General features: G+C 34.5%; 1 protein-coding gene across 7 annotated transcripts in view; it reads right to left on the bottom strand.

Annotated features, from left to right (window-relative positions):
* Pvf3 (PDGF- and VEGF-related factor 3) overlaps positions 1-17,861 on the bottom strand; it is a 119,266-nt gene that overhangs the window by 23,145 nt on the left and 78,260 nt on the right. For 5 of the 7 annotated variants that reach the window (XM_018004527.2, XM_089466004.1, XM_089466005.1 and 2 more), the window contains one exon: positions 3,582-3,623. The exons of the other annotated variants lie outside the window; for them this stretch is intronic. In XM_018004527.2, coding sequence (XP_017860016.1) covers positions 3,582-3,623 — 42 coding nt within the window. The remainder of the gene's footprint in view (positions 1-3,581; positions 3,624-17,861) is intronic. 7 annotated transcript variants of the gene reach the window in all.

The following is a 17,861-nucleotide window of genomic DNA, read 5'->3' as shown; positions in this document are numbered from 1 at the left end:
AAAAACTCACACTCCATAATTATCTTCTCCCTTCATTAGAGTTTCTCATTCAATTATAAAATTATTTGGTTTTAGATGTTTAACTCATATAAAATACTATACATATTATAATCAAATATATATTATAATAAATATTATATTATAATAAATATATATTTATATATTATAATAAATATATAAATTTAGTATATCATTATTTACATAATTTTGCCCAAGTCTAATCAGAATATTTCATTAATATTTGCTTTTATTGTTGCTCAAAAATTTAGTTTGAAGAGCCTTTGAAATATTTTTGCTTAAAATATTAAATATAAATGATGGTACAAGCGGAATTTGGAAGAGATGAGTGTTCTGTGATTTGTTTGATTAAATATTTCTTCGTTTCATTTATTTTTTATTTTTATTTATTTATTTTATTTTTTTTTAACTTATCGCTTTTTTTTTCTTTTTCTTTTTTCATATTTGTATATATTTAGTATATTATTTTTTAAGCAGAGCTATGCAAATATTTAGTTTCAATAATATTCACATATAATGCGTTAGTAAAAAAAAAAAAAAAAAAAAAATAGCTGTCGTATAAATATGTAATTACTCATTTTTTATTGTGCTGGTTGCTATCAGAGGCAACTATGAATTCTATATTATTTTAAAATATGATATGCATTTTAGTTTGCCATAAATAAATAACTACAATATAAATGAAAATTTTAATAGCGAATAAAAAAATAAAAGTTATATTTTGGATATATATTTTATTTAAATCGAACATTTTGACTTGATTTACTGAGTGGGAAATGAATTTAATTTTCATTTGCGCTTGCCATTTATTTTATTTTATTTTTTATTTTTATTTTTTTGCAGTGCAGTGCAGTTCACTGAACAGTTCTGAAAAGCTGTCCAAGCAAACAATGTTCGGTTAATTAATATAACATGTATATATACATATGTATATGCGTATATAGGCTTTATATAATCACAGGAGACAGCACTTGATTTAAAAGTGAGCGATAAAAAAAGTAATTTAAATTCGCAGTTGCATTTTAATAATTAATCCAGATGTGCCGAATGTTTGCATTAAATTAAAATGAAAATTCACATTGAAATTGCAAATGTCAGCAATATTTCAATAATTGCGTGTGTGTTTAGTAGATGGTCAGGCACCCTTTGGGAATACCCTTTTTGCAGGCGAGCAAGAACAATAAATGCAATCAAAACAATTGTGGGCTGTAAATTGAATTTTTGTATATTCTGTCCGTTTGTCGTTTGTCTATTGGACTGGCCGTTTGTGCTTTTGGCCATGTTTCATGTTTTGTGCATGTTCCGCAAATATTTGTTCAAATATTTTCGCTGATGCTTAACATGTTTGCAATCGTATAAATGCCTTTGTTGTTGTTGTTGTTGTTGCTGCTTCTGTGTGCATTTAATGGTTCTTTTAATGGACACGCCCACTCATCTAAGGGCCGCGCCGCCCCCTCTTTATGGCAATCCGTTGACATTTCACATTTCGTTTGTCATCCGAGTGCGTTTGACAGTACGCCAAATTGCTTTCGGCCCAAATAAATTCACGCTGCGCCGCACAAAACAACCAAATACCAATTTATGCACAAAATATAATACCATTTTTTATATAGAGAGATACAAAATTTTTTTATTTATTTATTATTATTAATTTTTTTTTTTTTTTTGTTTTTTTTTTTTGTAAGCTATTATTAGTCTCGAACTGTGCGGCTTAACATTCATTTGTGCAGCGCATCGAGAGTTATTCCATCCAATTCGAATGTGATATTCATATGCATAGCCAGGTATAATAACCAGGTATTACGCATGTAACTAGCTTGATGGGCATTTTTTCTGTTATTATGCAATAAGTACCTGGTTTTTTCATCATTTATCTATTTTTTTTTTTTTTTTGAATATACGACTTTACTTTGATTTATGTTATAAATTTTTGTATATGTTGATATTGATATATTATATAATATGAAGTGTGTTCAAAAATCTTAATATATATATATTATTATATTCTTGTTCCAGAAATTTCACAGGCCCATAGAAAAAGACCCCTTTGTTATAGAACAGTAACTCTATCATTTTTGTAAGTTTTGTCTACCGTTTCTATATTATTTAGTATATATTCTTTTATAGTTTATACATCATACTAAAATAAAAGCAAAAATTAACTATTTACCTGTATTATTTATTCCTAATACAATTTTATCCATAAACTAGCAACTAAAGATAATTTCTATATTAAGTTAAGCTTAAGCAAATCTTTCTATGTAAATGTATAAAATATTTTATAGCTCTAGTTGGGCAATCGTGGTTAGGGCACATTATTTCAGTGCCACAAGCTGGGCTAAGATTTTGGTGGACCGCAGATAAATTGTCTTTCAAGTTGAGCTTAGCCATTGTTCCAGTTATTTGCCACAGCAGAACATAAACATTTTCTCCACATTTTCTGTGGCAACTGCGCAAAGAAAAGGCAAAACGAATACGAAAACGAAAGCACGGCAAATGAAAGCCATAAACTTGGAGCAAAGTACTTTTCCTGTTCATGCTGTTGTTGCTATTGCTGTTGTTGCTGTTGTTTGGGCCAGCTACTTTGCAAGTGGGTCAAAAAGGGTTTTTTAGTTGAAGATTTGTACAAAGTTTCAGCGCCAAGGCAAAAGTCGCATAATTCGTAGTCAAATCAACGCCAAGAGTTCTGGCTAACAATTCAATTAAGTCAACTGCAACGGCAATGGCTAAGGCAGAGGAAGGGGAAGGGCAGCGGCAGAGGCAACTACAACTTATATCGAATTAATTTGCTAGATGGCGCAAAATCGAATTCGCTTATAAACAAATCAAGACACGTCACATTTGTGGGGCCGCCGCGAAAATTTTATTGCAATTGCACTATACACTGAGCGAAAAATATAAATAAACAAAATAAATAAGTTGAAAAATTTTGAACATACATATTTCCTATAAATTTTATATAAATTTATGTACTTTTTGAGTATTTTTTTTCTTTTATAAAAATTTGTGTACAATTTTAAGATTTTGTTTAAACATTTATTAAATTTTCGCTAGTTAAATTGATACATTTTTGTATATTTTTTTAAATTTCTCTCAGTGCATTTTCGCATGCTCAATTGAATATGCAATTGAAAACACATGAGTCTGTTTGGGTTGACTGACAGCGGCGGGGATCCGCGGGCTTGTGGCGAGGCTCAGAACAGAGCTAGCCAGCCAGACGATCGTATAATGTAAATATTTGCTCATGTCGATGTTGATTTGACCAACAAATTGGTCACGATCGTTAAACAGACGCCGCTTTATTGTTGTTCTCTAGTTGTTGTTATAGAGTTTTTAGTGTGTGGGTTCATTGGAGGTTCAACTACCTCTGAAGAGCGTGAGAGGGAGAGAGCGGGGCAGGGACAGGCAGAAGCAATTGCTGTTTGCCATTTGGCAGCGGAAGTGCCAACAGTTGTCAGGAGTGGCTCACCTAATGGCAAATGCAGACCACACAGACTAGCTCGAACGCATCTGGTGGGTTGGTTGGTTGGTTCTCCACTACAGATGCTTCACTGTTTACTTACATGCACATTGGCGTCTTCTGAGCACTTCGCAGCTGCACTTACCTGCAACAGAGTAAAGAAAATTGAAAAAGGCATTAGAATTATTTCAGCTGTAGTTCAGACAATGTTGCCAAAAGGCGAACGAACAGGGCTTGTTAGTTGGAATGTCTAGAGATGTTAAAGGCCATGGCAGAGTTATTTTCTTCTTTTTAGGTGAATGTGTGCATTCGCTCCCCTAGGCCTTCTCCAACTGTCAGAGAGCTGGGCATAACAATAATTGCAAGTTCTTGGTAAAGTGCTTATTCTTGAATGAAATGAAATTCAAGTCCAGTTGCAGCAACTCACAAATCAAATTTGCTGAAAACTTTTCAAAATAGAATAAATATACATATCCTATATGAAATGGAATAGGGGCATCATTAAGAGAGTTTTTGTTTCAAAGGTAACGAATCTAGCTATTAGAATTCATTTTATTCTTAGAAAAGTTTCATATTAAGATTTGCGTAAATGAGGAGATGAGTTTTAAGTAGAGAATAGATAGATAAAACGTAGGCAAAAGGCATGACACAGATACGTGAAAGATAAAGGGAGACAGCAAAGACCTATGATTGGGGGTTGTACTATAAATATATATTAAATATATTTGAGAGACTATATGAATGCAGTTAAAGAAGATATGCAGCGATGTATGGTCGAGCTATAATATGCTTACTCTATATACTATTAAGATATCCTAATAGTAGAAAATTATCTTGAATTTTTTACCATAGCTAACAAAAATATGTTATATAATATAATATATTAATATTACATATTATTTTCATTTCATATAATGATCTACTAAGTTAGGAATAAATAGTTGACATAAAACGACTGTCATTAATTTATTTGACAGGAATTTATTTTTATATACATACATACACATTCAAATAAAAAACACCATCAGCTCTTAAGTTCTTCTAATAGTTAATCATTAGCTGTGCCATATGAGCACCTTTACAAATAGCTTCAGTTTCTCAATATTACGCGCCTAGGGCATTGCAACATTCTTCATAATTCATATGCAAAGAGTTGGTTGCAACATCGTCTAATCGGCGGAGTCAACTGACTTCCATTATATTCTCTGATCAATATTCAACAATCGCAACATCAGCGATATAAACTTCGCGGCAATTGACACTAAAAAGCTGTATTTTTGTAGCGCAGATCCGCACAGATAATCATGAGCTGAAACGCAACTTGGGCGTTTAACTACTCAGTCTATCTCTTTCTCGCTGAGTGTGCGTGGGTGTTGCAACTTGTTGAGTCATGCTCACATTTACTTAGCATGCACCATGGCAGTTGTAGCTGCTGTTACATCTTTTTCTACTGCTGTCAATGGCCCATCAATCAGCCAGACTAAAACGGATTCAATACCGCTTGGGCGTCACTGCCTGTCAACATTGTTGCGTTTCACCCCGTCTCTGGCAACATGTTGCCAAGGCCTGGGCGCACACATGTTGACAAGTGAAATGCATGGCACGTTTACAACTTTAATTGGCTTTTAATGTAATGTATAACATTAAACCGCGACTCCCATCAAAATTTATGAACAACTTTCACACAAACAATGCAGCAAACTAACAGAGACAAGCGACACTGGCAACAAATTGTTGCATTTATTTTATTATTTTTTTTTTTTTTGACAACAGCAACAACCTCGAACGCAGCTGCAATTTTTTTTTAAGTTTTAAGTTTTTTCGTTTTTTTTTTTTTTTTTCTGTTGCGGCATCGCGTGGGCGTTAATTTGCGAGCTTTAATTTAATTATTGCAACAGACACACACAACCAAAAAATTCGATTGAAATTGTTTTTTAATCAAGACAAAAAGGCAATTAACGTATTCGATTGCATTATGCATGCCACATGTGGCGCGACATGCTGCATATACATATATCTGCTTCTCTTTCCTACACATTCGCCGTCGTTGTCTCTGTCACTCTTTGCTTTTTTGCCAGCCCAACTATTTGTTTTAATTGCCTGCAGCAAAGACAATTAGTTGACAGAAAAGCAGCAAGACACTAAAAAAATATTTATATTGACAACAGAGCTAATTACGTTGCCGATTTCGTTGTTGGCTTTTTCGTAGCTCTTGCTGTTTGGATAGGATTTCTGTTAAAAAATGTCAAAAGCAATTAACAAAACCATCTATACATGTATATATATATATATACATGCATATATGGCCATTCAATTCACTCTAGAGCATACAATTCATATGATATCAGTTGTATAAGGAAGTAATTTGCTTTAAACTATATGAAATATACTTTCTAAATTAATTCAATTCCATTACGTTGAGCTATACACAATATCTAGTCAAAATATTGCTAGTATATGTACATATATAGATATATGCATACACATATAAATGCAACAGTTTTTCCCGCTACGCAAATTGAATTGGAAAGTGTGAAACGCCTTCGCTCTGGCAATTTTGGCCAAGCGTCTGGGCCAAGCCCTAGCAGCAAATTGGCCAGCAAACTGTAAATGCTCAAATAATATGCAAAATGTCGATGCCACAGAATGACGGCCCACAGAGAGGGAGAGATAGGGTGAGAGAGAGGGGAGCGGGCTGAGAGTGGGAGGCAAGCATGGTACGCAGTTCAAGCTGCAAAACCGAAAAGTCAGTCAAAAGTGGCCACGCGACAATTAGCACATCATTGACACATGTGCAACACATACTCACACACACACACACACACACGCACCCAAAACACACACACACACACACAGACGCACAGCGGCGTGTGGAGGAAAGTGGTCTGCAGTCTCTCTCTCATCCACTCTCTCCTTCCCTCTCGCTCTGCGTGCATTTGGGTTTGACTTTATTCTGTCGCCGAGAAATGGAGCATTTTATGCTCCAATAAAAATAATTAAGTGGCGTAATTGATAATGACTTTTTTTTTTTGTTTTGTTTTTAAATTTTCATTTGAAATTTCTTTATACACATATTCTGTCTGCTTTATGTCATAATTTTCGTGTGTGAGTGTGTGAAGCGTGACAAATTTATGTGGCAGCGATAAGGCGGGGTGGAAATTTCGACATGCAAACGAACAGCGGCGCGAGCAGCTATGATCAGCCCGATCATTGATAATGGCAATCATTATTGTAATGATACGGACATGGGGATATATCATGATATATCATGTAAACTGAGCGAAGCTGCTGAATCACTTTGTGGCTGCTCGAAATAAACATTGTTAAGCATTGTTGGATTTGATTAGATATGCATTGGAAATTTTTGTAAATAAACTGATCTTTAGCTACTTTGATGTTTTCACCTGCAGCGATCAGCAGTGAATTTCTTCATAAAATCAATTTGTCGGTGGTTTAGCTTGATGCATAAATAAATAAACATAAAATATAAATATATAATATATTAAATTTAATTTAATTATAATGTATGAATATGTATTTAATTATTATTGGTGATCATAGCTTACAGACTTTAGAAAATTATCATTGTTATTCATTTAATATATTATTTATCTTATGGTATCAAATTATTTTTTTTTTTATTTGTTCCAATATAATTAGAATTTTAAATTTTAAAAAATTTATTTCATACTTCTTTGATTTTCAGAAATCTTTGTATTTGTATTAATTCTTTTTATTTTATTTTATTTTTTAATTTTAAATAACAATTTTGTATGATTTTTGTTATATGTATAGATATTTTTTTTACAATAATCATTATTTTGATATATGTATGTATATCTTATTATTTATTTAAAAATATATATTTATATATTTTAATTCAAGCTAAAATTTTTTTGATTTATATTTTAATTTTTTTTTTATAAAATCAGTATTGAGTGAAATTTATTTTATTTGAATTGCTTTACATTTTCATTTATTTCCATTTTATAAAAACATTTAATATAACCAAGGCGAATATTATATTTGTTTTTATATATTCTCTAGTGTTTTCTCTCAAGTAATCTCAAATTGTAAATCTATTTCGTAATGTGCTGTCAAAACAGTGCATTGAACGCTTTGATTTTGCACTACATTTATAGTTATTGGCTTATCGAGCGAACAGCTGACTTCATCTCAATTTGCAATTGCAGAATGTTTTCGCATTCGAATGCGTTTGAGCACTTTATTTACGATTGCTGCTGGAGCAGTTGCTCTATGTTTTGTTGTTCCCGAACGTATTTCGATGAGGTCTTTGCCTGGAGTAGAGTTGAGCAGAGCAGAGTTGAGTGCAGTCGATTCTCGTTTGTATTGCCCGTCATTTGACATGCCACCTTCCCCCCGCCCACCTACACAACAACTATGAAAAAATGCTTTAAAAAAAAAAAATAAGGAAGAAATCGGGGTAGGAGTACGAAAGAGGAGCAAACTTTGACAAGCTCTGCAATTGACAAGAGCGTGCAATGTTGCTGTGCTGCCTCATTCCAAAAACAAGCAAAATTGAAAAATTGAATAACATAAAAAAAGGAAAAAACAACAACAACTATCATCGAACCATTCCATTGCTCAGTGTCTCTCTCACTCTGCAAGTGTGTATGTTTGTGTGAGTGACTGACTGAGCATGAATAGACCATAGCTACACACACACACTCGCAGCTTAACACACTCATAATTTACAGAGAAACCAAGATGTGATAGACGACGACAACAACAACAAAATAATCCAAGACAATCTCAGAGAGTAAAATCTGAATATGAAACTCAAAAGGAAATGCAGCTACAGCTTAATTAGAATTTTCAATCAAAGCAGCTATTTTATATAGAATATTTATTAATAATGTATTTAATAATTAGAAACTAACATTTTAAATAAATATTTATATTTATAAATGCTCTACTCTATATCTTGAATTGTATCGAAAATAAATTATTTTTAATTTTCTATTTGTATATAATTAAAACAATGAATTTTAAATTAAATTCTCTAAATGCTTTCACTTGATATACCCCACACCAACTCACATGCGAGGTACTGAACAAATTAAGAAATGCAGCAACAAATTGGGAAACGATTGACTTGCCAGCAAAAGATTCTCATTTGCTTCATGGGGGCTGCTCACAAATTGACTCAATTTAAATATCGATTAACAAAGCGAAGAGCTTCCATTCATTTCCCCTGCCATGCAACGGCCTCCGCCCGCCCCCTCGACCCGATCGCATTGCATTTGCCTTTGTGGCACGCCGCAGCTGGACAAGCTTGACAAATGTTTTTCTTTTAGTTCGTATTTGTGTTTTCTTTTGTGGCATATCAATGCGACAATGGGTTAAGTATTTGTGGAAACTGCATTCGATTTAGGCCCCTCATAAATCTTCAGTTCAGTCCAACACAAAAGGTCAAGCGTCTAATTGTGCCACGCCCACAACGTGCGGTAACTTTCGGTTTCATTTCAGACGGAATGTAAATAATTTCTCGACTTTACTTTGTATCTCCGATGTAAATATTTGAATAATCATATTTCAAGCAGCCTATCGAAGTCGAATAAAGTTAAATATTGGTTGACTGATTGAGCGGTTGAACAACAAACAGTCAATAGTTCAATGTGCCTGTTTATGGCTCATGCAGCTGTTATCTTATGGCTATGGCCATAAACAGAAGTTAATTCAATGGGTCACAGAGTGAAAATTGTTTTTATTATCAACAGTTAAGCCAATATTTATGATACAGCCAACATTAAGATACTCTATATAAGTATTTCCATATTTTGCTCAAGCTTACACGCTTCTCAGAGATCTGAATGGGACTTGGCTTACTTATGCAAATATTAACTGCCTGCTTGACTCTTACTCTCGGCTGAGTTATAAACCTCTTTATAACTTATCCATCTGCAGCTTCGCAGCGACGTCATAAAAACAGAAGTCAATTCCTTGGGGTCAGCGAGTGAAAATTGTTTTTTATGATCGATAGTTAAAGTCACAATTCCACATTCCCCACAGGCATTTGGCCATATACCCTATAATAATCGTCGGTATTGTGTCAAATGTCTCATCAAATTGGGCGACTTTTATGGCTCATGATAAGAGCTGGCCTCTCGCTCGCTCTTTTAGTCTGTCTGATGTGCGTGTGGCATGTGATGACCGCGAACACAAATCAAATTGCTTAATTGGCTTGGCTTGGCTTGGGTAGATCCCCATTCCACCCTTTCCTCTCTCCGCCTCCTCATCAAACGCGCTGACAGTTTGAAGTGTGTCACACGGCGCATTTGGACATTTCTTTCCAGCGAATCAACCAACTCGACTCGTCTTTTCATGTGCACTACAATATCTAGATGCTGTCCATTGTCCGCTGTCCGTTGCCTGTTGCTTTGCGTGCGTTTAATGAATGGGCGTTGCCACTGGCCTGGCCAGAGTTTCGGCTTGATTATGCTGGAATCTGCTTGGCTTGACCATGACAAGTGTCTGGCTGAAGGCCTTCAGATCTCTGCGTCTTGATCTTGGGTCAGAGTTCGTGGCTGCATTTGATGTGGGCCTCGCGAGCTGTCGACTCAAACTCAGACACTGTGTCCAATTGCAAGCGAGCTTTGAGGTTGTGAACTCTCTATTCCAGTGAATTGCTTCCTAGTGCCAGTTGTATACCTGCTTTGGGTTGATCTGTGGTTTCTCTTGGACTTGTTATTGAAAATTTGAAATTATATATTTTTTTTTTCAAAATTATTCTTTTTATACTCTGGAAGCTCACCTATATAGACTTCATAAATTTAAAAGATATTATAATAAAATATTTTAACTAATAATTTTTCTAGGGTATATTCAGTGTTTAGTATATTATTTGCTGATTTCTATATATACACTTTGTCTACTCTCATAATATATGTCATATATCTTTAATTTCTTTCACAGGGTATCTTCAAGTGCAACTGTTTATTGATTTCGCATTGCATATAAGAATTCAACACCTCGAAAATAAAACTATATTTTCTAGACTCTAAAAATTTGTTTAACATAATATTATATAGTACATCTATATTTAGAAAAAAGTGTGCCCAGCCTCATTTAGACCTCATAAAAACACCGTCACTTGGAGCTTCAAAGTCTTACCCATTTCTTTTAGTATTTTCTAGAACCAATTCTAGCTGCCATTTACAAATCGTAAATAACACACTTTGTGCTTTCTACTGGAAGAACTTTTGGTATTTTGACTCTGCTTACTCTTGTTTTAACAAAAAAAAAAAAAAAGAGACTTCTCAGTATTTTCAATCAATTTGCAGCTGCTTTGTGGCCACACTCGAGTTCGCTTAGAACTTTTTTGTAGCACTTTAGCCTGTGAAAAAAAAAAAATGTTTTTCAATTCTAATTTATGGCTGACTTCACTTAGCACAAATCGAAGCAACAGCAGCAGCAGCAGCAGCCGTAGCAGTCGTAGCAGCTGTCATAAATTCTGGCCAAAGTATGACCCAGAAATATCAGAGAAATATCTGGCTTGAACGCAGCGCTTGTCTGTTGGCTATGATTTAATTATGCTGCAAATTAAAAGCACGAACAAAATGCCCCAAAGTGGATAGCAGCAAATGCATTCAAGGGAATGCCAGACGAAGAGCTAGTAGAAAAATAAGAAGTAGAAGAAGGAGGAGAAAAAACAACATAGCTGATGAATGGCCAAGAAGCCAACACAAGCACCAGCCGAAGCATCAGTGGCAGCCACACAACATGTGTCCTAACCCTCCGGGCATAAGTAAAAAGTTCAGACAAGCCATGCTCATCGTCATCATCATTATCATCATTGTGATTGTCATCATGTTCATTAACAACAACTTCATCATTGGGAGCGCACATACAAACTGACATAAATTCAGTTAGCTGCGTTGCATACGAGAACGAAAACGAAAATAAAATGAAGAAGACGAAAAAAAAAACGAAAAAAATTGTATCTAAGTATCTAATAGATATCATCTTGATACTCTTCACCAGTTGACGGCAACATTGTATAATTGACTGACTGACGAACTGACTAGCTGACTGGCTGACTGAGTCACACTCTTGAGTGATTCAATGCGTGCTGCACTTGGCAACTGCCACTGCAAGATGCAATGTTGCATAGATACAAAGATACATAGATACATTTGTATCTGCAGCTGTGCGGGTCGCTGCGGAATGTTTTGCGCCCGCATTTTCAATCAGTTTACAGCATGGCGAGATTTGACAGGGGCATCGGCTTCACTCTTCGGGTTTTGCTTGTCAATTAAAAAAAAACAAAAAAAAAAAAACAAAATTGACTCGCAATCTGAGTGTGGGCGAATGCACTCAACAGAACTAACTTAGCAAAGGGAGTCCGGCGCCGTCAATCGACTGAGTTTGCTAACAAAATTGTAAAATAATCGAGTTTGTCGCCTATTACGTGTGTGAGAGATAGACATACATGATGAAATATTGGTTTGCATTAAGCGAATAAACATGTTTGCTATAGACATAGGGGTAGTCACTAGTGGAATTTAGAAATATGAAACGTTGCGATTGAATGGGATGTCAAAAGGGAATGATGGAGAGAGAGATGGGGGCGTAGTTAAATTGAGGGAAGTTTAATTTAAAAACAGATTTAACAGGAATCCCAACTTTGAAAATAAATTAAATTACGGGCAGCCTTTAATATACGAATATAAAATTTTCTACAAGTATCAGCATACGAGGCTGAGCTGCAATGAATCGCAAAATATAATTTGATGATTGATGATTTTTTGAAGTACATTGATGATTGGTAGAAAACGATGGTACTTAGGATTGGGATTACGAAGGCGATGTTCAGCAATAAAGAAATACGTATTTTTATATATATTTTGCGATATTTGATTTGATTTGATTTGGTGTATACATAAGCCATTAAATTTTATACGCAAAGAATTCAAAAACAATTTTTAATATAATTTATATGCTAGAACAATTTTTAATATAACTTATATGCTAGAAGATATGGGGTCATGTGCGTTATAAGAATGTTGAAAAGAAATGTAACTTATACTTTTCATAAAAAAAAGAGAATAAGCCCACTAGTAATATAATAGAACAATAAAACGATATCAATAGCAACAATTCATAAATGATAAAGACTTAAAATTGATTTCTTGAAATACAAAACCTAAATGTGTGAGTAAAAGGCTTATTGGAGTTGATAATCATTATTTTGGAATATGATATGATGAAAGATAATGCTTAGATTATAGGTAATAGGAAACATTAATTTTGTAGTGTTTTAGAAATATCTGTAAAGTCAAAGCATTTTACTTAATATATATTTTTTGGGCTCAACGCTGGAATTTTATAAATTTACTTTTTTAAATTTAATTTAATTTAATTTTTTTTAATTTGATAAATTAACATGTATTTACATTTTCAGTTTAAAATATTTTATATTTAAAATTCGTGGGAAACGAATTATAATTAGTTTAATTGTATTTTCCTCCTTTAAAATATATTTAATATATATATTGTATTTTACTTCTTTAAAATATATTTAATATATATATAATATATGTATATATAATTGATCATCCAATGGATTGATTTTTTAAATAAGCATTCAACAATATTTAAATTCTATTTCAATCACGTTATTGTTGGTCTGCCTCTTCTGCTGCTGTCTTATGCTTTGCTTCTAGAAGTGGTTATTCTATTTCTCCAAGCATTTCTATGATTTTAGCTTAAAGTGTCTCTTGCCAAGCGTAGGACTACGTGCGACTCTATTGGCTTCATTTGACTGCTCGACATGCGCGTTGGGCTTCATTAACTTTTTCTCAACTACTCTTTACTTTTACTTGTGGAATTTTGCACAGCTTTTGACATTTGCTTAGAAAGCAGGCAAACAGCCAGTCAGTCGTCAGTCGGGCGAGCATATTTAATGGATTGCCAAAAAGTTTGCGACCTTGCTCAAGTGTTGAAGACCCCCAGAAAGTGTGTCGTCAAATGAACCGAGAAGTGAGCAACGGTGGAGTGGTGGGTGGGGAGGGGGGGGGAGGGTAGGAGTCGGGGGCAGAAAACAATCGGAGAGAATCTTTGAGTCACTTTTCTGTGTACTTCCCCTCATTCTCAATGCCTCTCAGTGCGGCAGCTGCAGGTCGTACAAAATGCAGGCCTTTTGTTTATGCCAGCGGCGATTGCTTTGTTTATGCTTTTGTGTACTTAGTATTTGTTGCTTTTGTTGTTGATTACAAGTAAAAAGTGCCACTTGTGCATCTGGAAAGCGCGTTAGGGAAAGAGAGGGGGACGGGGTTGGCTAAATGCAGGGAAAGTGTGGCATTGACTCGTTCATTGAACCTGCTGGTTGATGCAACTTTTTGTTTACGGAATGCAACTACCTTGAAGCACACGTAAAGTTCTCTGCGATAGAGAGAGAGAGAGAGAGAGAGAGAGTGGGAGTGAGAGAGATAGAGAGATAAGGCCATTTAAAATGTCAGCTGGTGACTATCGAAATATTTGAGCCATTTTATATTTAGATATTTGAATAAATAAAAGAGCGGTTAGGCTGGGCAAATTGTGAAAAGTAAATAAAGTTATTAGAAAAGTAGTTGATGAGCTCCGTTACTGTGGATTTTATTTGTGCATGAACTGACTGCCTGTGGCCTTTTGGAATTGGCTTTTTAAATGGAGAAGTAATTCGGCTCTCGGCTTTGTCAATTTTACCGTTCTTGTGAATCGCATATTAAGACGTTATATGTGGCTGCCTTTGCATTGAGCCAAATATGAAAAATGTCATTTATGAATTCCTTGCGAGTGGAGAGAGCGCAGGATAACGTTTAATTGGGAAGTCTATATTGTTTTAAATGACAGAAAGGCTGTTATTAAAGTTTAAATAATAGACTCATAAAGAATATGATAATATATTATAAAGGTTATAAATGATAGACTCATATAGAAATTTATATATTATAAACATATATATTGATACTATACCTACAGAAGGCATGGCAAATCGAAGCAGACTTTATCTTATAAAGTAGTTATTTTATATCAGCCATAAGGCCTTTATTGCTCTGGCCTTAAGCTAAATTGTTATTTAAAATTAATTCCTTGTAACAATCAAATAAATGAATAAATATTTTTTATCTTAAATTAAAACTGATTTCACATTTTGAATGGGTATAATTAGTACATTTTTTCTTAACAATTTTTGGCTAATTTTAAGGACAACTTAATCAGGTTTTAGATTATAGGGCAAGAAAAGAATATAACAGAAGATATATAAACACTATTTCTAAAGCTTTAGAGCTATAAACCTCACAAGTTGATAATGGAGCTACTGTTGACATGCTTAGCCGACTTCTATCATAGGATTGTAGACTCAACAGATCTCAGTTCATATAAGACAAACAGCTCCTCCACAAATATGTATACCTAAATATGATTACCCTATCTAGCGAGTCAAATCCATACAGAATTTTATCTTTTTGATTTGCTTTTTAACAACTTGTAATACCCATTAAGTACAGACGTGCATCTGACCCTCTAAATACTTTTCGACAATTTCGAACACTTACATAACAAAGCTGACTGCATATGACGACATTTTATGCTTATGATTCAATGAGCGCTCTCGAACAGCTCAAAATCAAATAGAAGAAAAACACTTACAATTACTCAATATTTGAGCTCAGGTGTGTTTGCTTATGCGCTTGAGCCACATTTGAAGCGTGTTAAACACATTTTGTGTTTTGTTTTGTGTTGTTTTGTTTTGGCAACGATTCGAACTGAGACCTTTAATCGGATTCAGAGTGCGTGCTGTGCGATAGCTCACGACAACAATTGTTATGGTGGGAGTAACAGCTAATTTCAGTTGCCGAAGAGACCACACAGCAACAACTACAGCAACAACTACAACAAAAATAGCAACAACTAAAACAAGAAAGTGGAAACTGATTAATGGGCAATGGGCAAGAAAGCCAATCCGTTTTCTTTTTTATTTTCTTGTGGAGGAAAATTGAAAAGCCAATCGCAGTCGTTGTTGTTGCTTTGTATTGAATTTAGCCAACAGTTTTGTATTTGTGTTGTGTTTAAGAACAAATGATGTGCCGGCCAATTGGACAGGCGGCAATCAAAATGAAGCCACGTCCATTTCGGCCATTAATCACGGTCTCAGAAGGCGGCTCCAAGTGTTTGGTAAATGGAAATAAGAACAGCGAAGAACTAAAAGAGAAAACAATACACGATTAAAAAAAAAAAAAAAACGAAAATAAATTAATAGTGGAGCACCTGGTCAAGGTGGGGAAAAGGCAGAGCTGGATGCTGTTCAGCGATGTTTCTTTCCATGTTTAATTAGTTTGCAGAACAAAGGGGAATTGTTGTTGTTGTTGTTGTTGTCCATGTTGTCGCTGCTCTTGTGGCTAGCCGCAAGGCGCATTGAAAAATGTGTCTGGCTTCGAGTTCAATTAAAGCCGCAAGCGGTAAAAGAGTCAAAGCCGAAAACTTGCACTTTGAACTTTTACTGCAAAAGAGAGAGGAAGAGAGAGAGAGAGAGTGGAGAAAGACAGAGGAAGACTGAGAAGAGAGTGGAGAGAATACAGGGTATTCTTTTGTCCAAAGAACCCGCCCGTAAACAACAATGAGTAGCTGGCGAAGCCCACCCAAAAGCCTTCCATTTGCAAATAATTAAAATTGTGCGGCCAGCAAACGAAACGAAAAAAAGAATGAAAAACTGTGAAATTGTGAAAATGTGCCGGAAAATTGTGTGCAAAACGAAGCGCAAAAAAATAAAAAGAAAAACAATTTGAGCACAAACACAAAACGAGGGCGACGAAATAAAATAGTAAAAATTGCTGTTAATGCAAATAAAATGCAGGGGCAAATAAACAAAGCAAAAAGTAAATGCAAATGGAAATAAAACAAAAATTAAATAAATGAAAATTTACGACGTTTTTTATATACTCTATAGTTAACCCTTCCAAAATTTTTTTTTTTTTTTTTAGCTGCAGTCAAAGCTTATTTAAGTAAATTTATAGGTGGAGTAATAATTATAATAAAAAAATAATTTAAAAAGTCAAATGAAAATAATTTTTTAATATCATTACACAGTATATTTCATATAATATGTATATTTATAGAAAAATACAAAAAAAAATTGTGCAATAAAATAAATAAATATATATACATATATATAATAAAATAAAATATATAATAATAATATTGTAAAAATTAAAAAAAAAAAAAAAAAAAAACAGATTAAGATAATAAAAATACTAAAAACATATATGAATAAGAGGAACTTTCTTTATTCCCATGAGATTATAAATATGTTTATTTATTATGAACTGAGCACGTTTTCTTTTATACGGTTTTAGAGGGCTATTCACATAATTATTTACATCTTAAAGCCCATTTTTGCATGATTTTTTACCAAGAAAAACAAAAGGGGCGCATCATGCTAATGCAGCACGCTCATTTAAAAGCTAAGCACGAATTTCGGTTTTATATAAATTGAGATTAAAGCCTTTGAATGCTTCTACTTCAAATGGGAAAGCCTTTTTCGGCAAGGGTATAAAAATTAAATCGCAAAAGTAAAAGGCTAGAAAATTGCCCTGGGGAAATGCGAAGGGCACTGGGAGGCAAGCGCGAGGGCCACCAGGGCCTTTGCAATGGCTCAGGCTCGGGCTTTTGCTTGGGCTTGGGCTCTTCTGTTTGGTTGTCGCACAAAATTTTTAGTTAATTAAAACTAAAAGTGAAAATGCGCAAATTGCGGGTAATAAAAAGCGCTTTGGGCTCCGCCCCAAAAGGCGATAAACGACCAACCAGTATTTGAATAACGGCTAAGGAAACGGCATACAGAATACCAAATGGAAAGCGGGGGGAAAACTGGGGGGAAATTGAAAACTGAAAATCGACGTTGACTGCAAAGATGAGATGCGCTGGCTGCAGCAGATACAGATGTGAAAATGTGCAGCCAGCTGCACAAATGCTGAATAAGAAGCAGAGCACCATAAACAAATGAAATTTGAAATGCAAACAGAAAATATAAAAAACTGGAGTTAAAAATAAAAATAAAATAAAATTATTTAGCGCATTGTGGAAATGCGAATGCAAAAAAAAGGGAAAAAAACTAGAAAATTTCGCATGTTGATAGAGCAGCAGCAGGAGGCGTGTCTGTGGGCTGTTGGCTTATTGTTTAGTCGTGGCCTAGGCTGCGGACAAGAGGACAGCAGTTGGCCAACAAAAGACCTCGCTGTTGCCTGCCAGCCAACAGGACTTTATGCCGTTTAAGGTGACAGAGAATTAGCAGCGCTTGAAACGCCGCGAATCTCCGAGATCCTACGAGGAAATGCTGCAAATTCCGAGCGTAGCAAAGGCAGAATAAGCGGGATAAAACAGA

This window comes from Drosophila arizonae, chromosome 3 (genome assembly GCF_054131065.1).
Source record: "Drosophila arizonae isolate 15081-1271.41 chromosome 3, UAZ_ARI_1.0, whole genome shotgun sequence".
Lineage (NCBI taxonomy): Eukaryota > Metazoa > Arthropoda > Insecta > Diptera > Drosophilidae > Drosophila > Drosophila arizonae.
The sequence above is the reverse complement of the archived record's forward strand: the minus strand, read 5'-3'. Positions and strand labels throughout refer to the sequence as shown.